Raw genomic sequence first — 2,788 nt, 5'->3', positions numbered from 1 at the left:
CCGAATCGGTCTCCGATCGTGAGGAGTCCCGAAACGAGCGAAGAAACGAGATCCTTGCCAGCTCGAGTCGTAATGACCGTGTTCATCGCTCCAGAAACCGCAGGTCCCTGTGACAATGCGAGCGAGGATGTGAGTTTTGTGCGGTCGAAGAGAGTAGCAGGACAGATTGGAGGAGACTCTCGTATCGATTTAGACGCGCAAGTCTGGAGAACGTTCTTCTCACCGGCTTGAGCACGAATTCGAGCAAAGTCAACCTCTTGGCGAATCCGAAAGATCCGTGTCAGTCTTTAAGTCGCATGGAGACGAAGGATTGGTGGATGAGCTCGAGAACCGAGAAAGGTGACTCCCTGACCGCGAGAGCAGAAAATTGGAAGCGTCGAATCTGGCAACCGCAAGATCCAACCTCAGATCCAGATCCAACCTCGACCAAAGCTTTTGCTGACTCAGCTAGCAGGATCGCGGGAGGCTATTTCTTTCGACTGACGGCACAGACAGGATTATCGATCGAGCGAAAGTGGAGGTCAAGCATTTCACACAGCACAAGGGGTTCGTCCGCGTCTAGAGAGATGAATAGAGTCAGCAGGCAATCCAGAGATGCGAGAGAGTAAGGAAAAGAGTACGAACAATCTTCACAGTGAGGCTGCCTCTCGCCGCTGCCCAATCCGATCCGTTGCTCCTTTCTGACCTACATCGTTCCAAATCTCTTCGACCTCAGTCCATACACGTAGCACCTATCTTCGCTTGGAGATCCTCCGATCCCGTCAACCCTAACTTCGAACCATTCGACGGCCTCAATCTCAGACCAATCATCAACGTCGAAGTACTCTTCCGGATCGATTTCGAGGCGGTCGATGTCGAGAGAGTGGTTTCGAGCGAGAGAAAGGGCGCAGTATAAGGGTTCTCGACGATTCAAGAAGCAAAGAGCTCCGACTGCTCGATTGTAGTACTCGACAACCTGGAGGCGGAAAACTCGGAGTAATTTCGAGAGATTGCTCTGAACGACGAGACCAGCTGCCTTCGCTTTCTCCTCCATCTCGACAGCTTCATCAATGAATTCCGAGATGTTGCTGCCCCAGGTCACCTTCCAATCCCACAAACAGAAAGATTCAGTGAGGTCTTCCGAGAGGGAGAGTTCGCCAAAGTCGCGATCGCGTTCGTCTGGGTGATTCCAATCGTCCTCTGCCTTCCCCAAGTCGAAGCTACGACCCTTTCGAATGTTGCGATAGGTGAGGAAGAGAGTACTGAGGTGCGGGATACTGTGGAGATTCGCGAAGAGTAGGTCGAGATTTGGATCTTGATCGAAGTACTCGAGGCTGAGGGAAGCGAGGCTGGGAAGACAGAGGAGGTAGGGCTGTAACGTTGGAGCTACGAAGGGCGAATCGAGATGCAGATGGCGAAGATTCGAAAGTTGGGCAAGGAAGTGGTCGATCGATCCGACGCGCTGGGCAAGGTCGTGACTCCTAAGTCGGAGGTACAAGAGGTGAGTGTCGAATAAGTCGGAGAGCGGAAGGACAGGATCTCGATTATCGATTCGGATGTCGACAGAAGAGACGTGGGCCGAGGGGAAGATTTGACGAAGAGACGGAGCTGAAGACCCGAAGGAGTCCCCGGAATGAACAGCGACTTGTGTCACTTGACGAGCCGGTGACCAGTCGATCTGCTCCCTTGGCGGGGTTTCTATCGAGCAAACTTCGACAAAGCGGAGAGTCGGAATTCGACTCAGACAATCAACGACTGAGAAGGTGAGCACAGTTTCGACGAAGCGACAGATGCGCAGAGGAGGTACGATCTTTGGTTGACTCAGGATTTTGAAGGTTGTTGCTTCGTCACCGGTGTTGAATTCGATTTCGAGCAAATTCGGCAAAAAGGCAAAGAGCTGGCCGACGTCGATTGGCCAATACCAGTCGCCTAAGCAGCACAAGACGAGTCGGGTTGCGTGATGACCTTTCCTGCGCTGAGCTCTGATGAGGGTCCAAGTGAGTCGAGAGTAAGTCTCAGGGCGGATGAGGACGATCGTCTTGTAAATCGCTCGTTCCTGCGAGAGGAAAAGGGATTTGGAGATGGGGAGGATCGTTAAATCCAAGCGGTCTGTAGAGGCTGCGAGTTCGAAGATGAGGTCGAGGAGTTCGATGGGCAAACGAGAGAGGTAGTTCGTTTCACTCTGCCCACAAACAGTGTAATCAGCTTCGAACTTCCGGAAAGTTGCGGACGCTCGAGAGCAGTGATATTCCTACCTTCTCGGCGCGACCAAGATCTCCTCCTGGTCGTCCCGCGACAATCCTTTGATCGATCTGTCAGATAATCAAAACCAAACCCCGGATCCGAATGAGTAATTGCAGCGAGAGGGAGTCTAGGGATGAAAGAGCGTACCTCAGAAGTCATTTGGCCAGCCTGCAGCAAGTCTCGAGGTGCTTCTCTGGCTGGATCTTGATGAGTCGAGAGCGACGGAGAAGTTGGGTGATGAAGAGACGGTGAGCCGAGTTCCGACCAAGCTTTCGGCTATGCTCGATGATGAGAGATTTAGTGATTGATTTGCGCGTATTCAGCGTGATGCTCGAGGTGCTGATGATGGGTGAGAGATGAACCGAGATCTCGAATAAAACTCTCGCCTCTTTCCTCTTGCTCTCCGCCCTCGTTCACTTCGCAGTCTATGGCAAGATGCAAAATGCGACAAACGACCATCTAGCTCGGTGACCACAAGCTTTGGATCCCTCCCCCGTCGTTTTTCACTGGAACTTCTCACGCCGGATCAATCGACACTCAACGAGCTCAAGTAACCCCGGATCCA

General features: G+C 52.5%; 1 protein-coding gene across 1 annotated transcript; it reads right to left on the bottom strand.

Annotated features, from left to right (window-relative positions):
* Positions 1-685: 685 nt before the first annotated feature.
* JCM6883_000512 (uncharacterized protein) lies at positions 686-2,382 on the bottom strand (the record flags this gene model as incomplete). Its single annotated transcript, XM_076635665.1, has 3 exons — positions 686-2,161; positions 2,235-2,291; positions 2,371-2,382. 3 exons carry the CDS (start codon positions 2,380-2,382, stop codon positions 686-688), a joined length of 1,545 nt encoding a protein of 514 aa, XP_076484352.1.
* Positions 2,383-2,788: the final 406 nt, after the last annotated feature.

This window comes from Sporobolomyces salmoneus, assembly GCF_050403485.1.
Source record: "Sporobolomyces salmoneus JCM6883 DNA, S_salmoneus_JCM6883_v1_ctg133, whole genome shotgun sequence".
NCBI classification, from domain to species: Eukaryota; Fungi; Basidiomycota; class Microbotryomycetes; order Sporidiobolales; family Sporidiobolaceae; genus Sporobolomyces; species Sporobolomyces salmoneus.
This window is presented reverse-complemented; position numbering and strand designations above follow the sequence as displayed.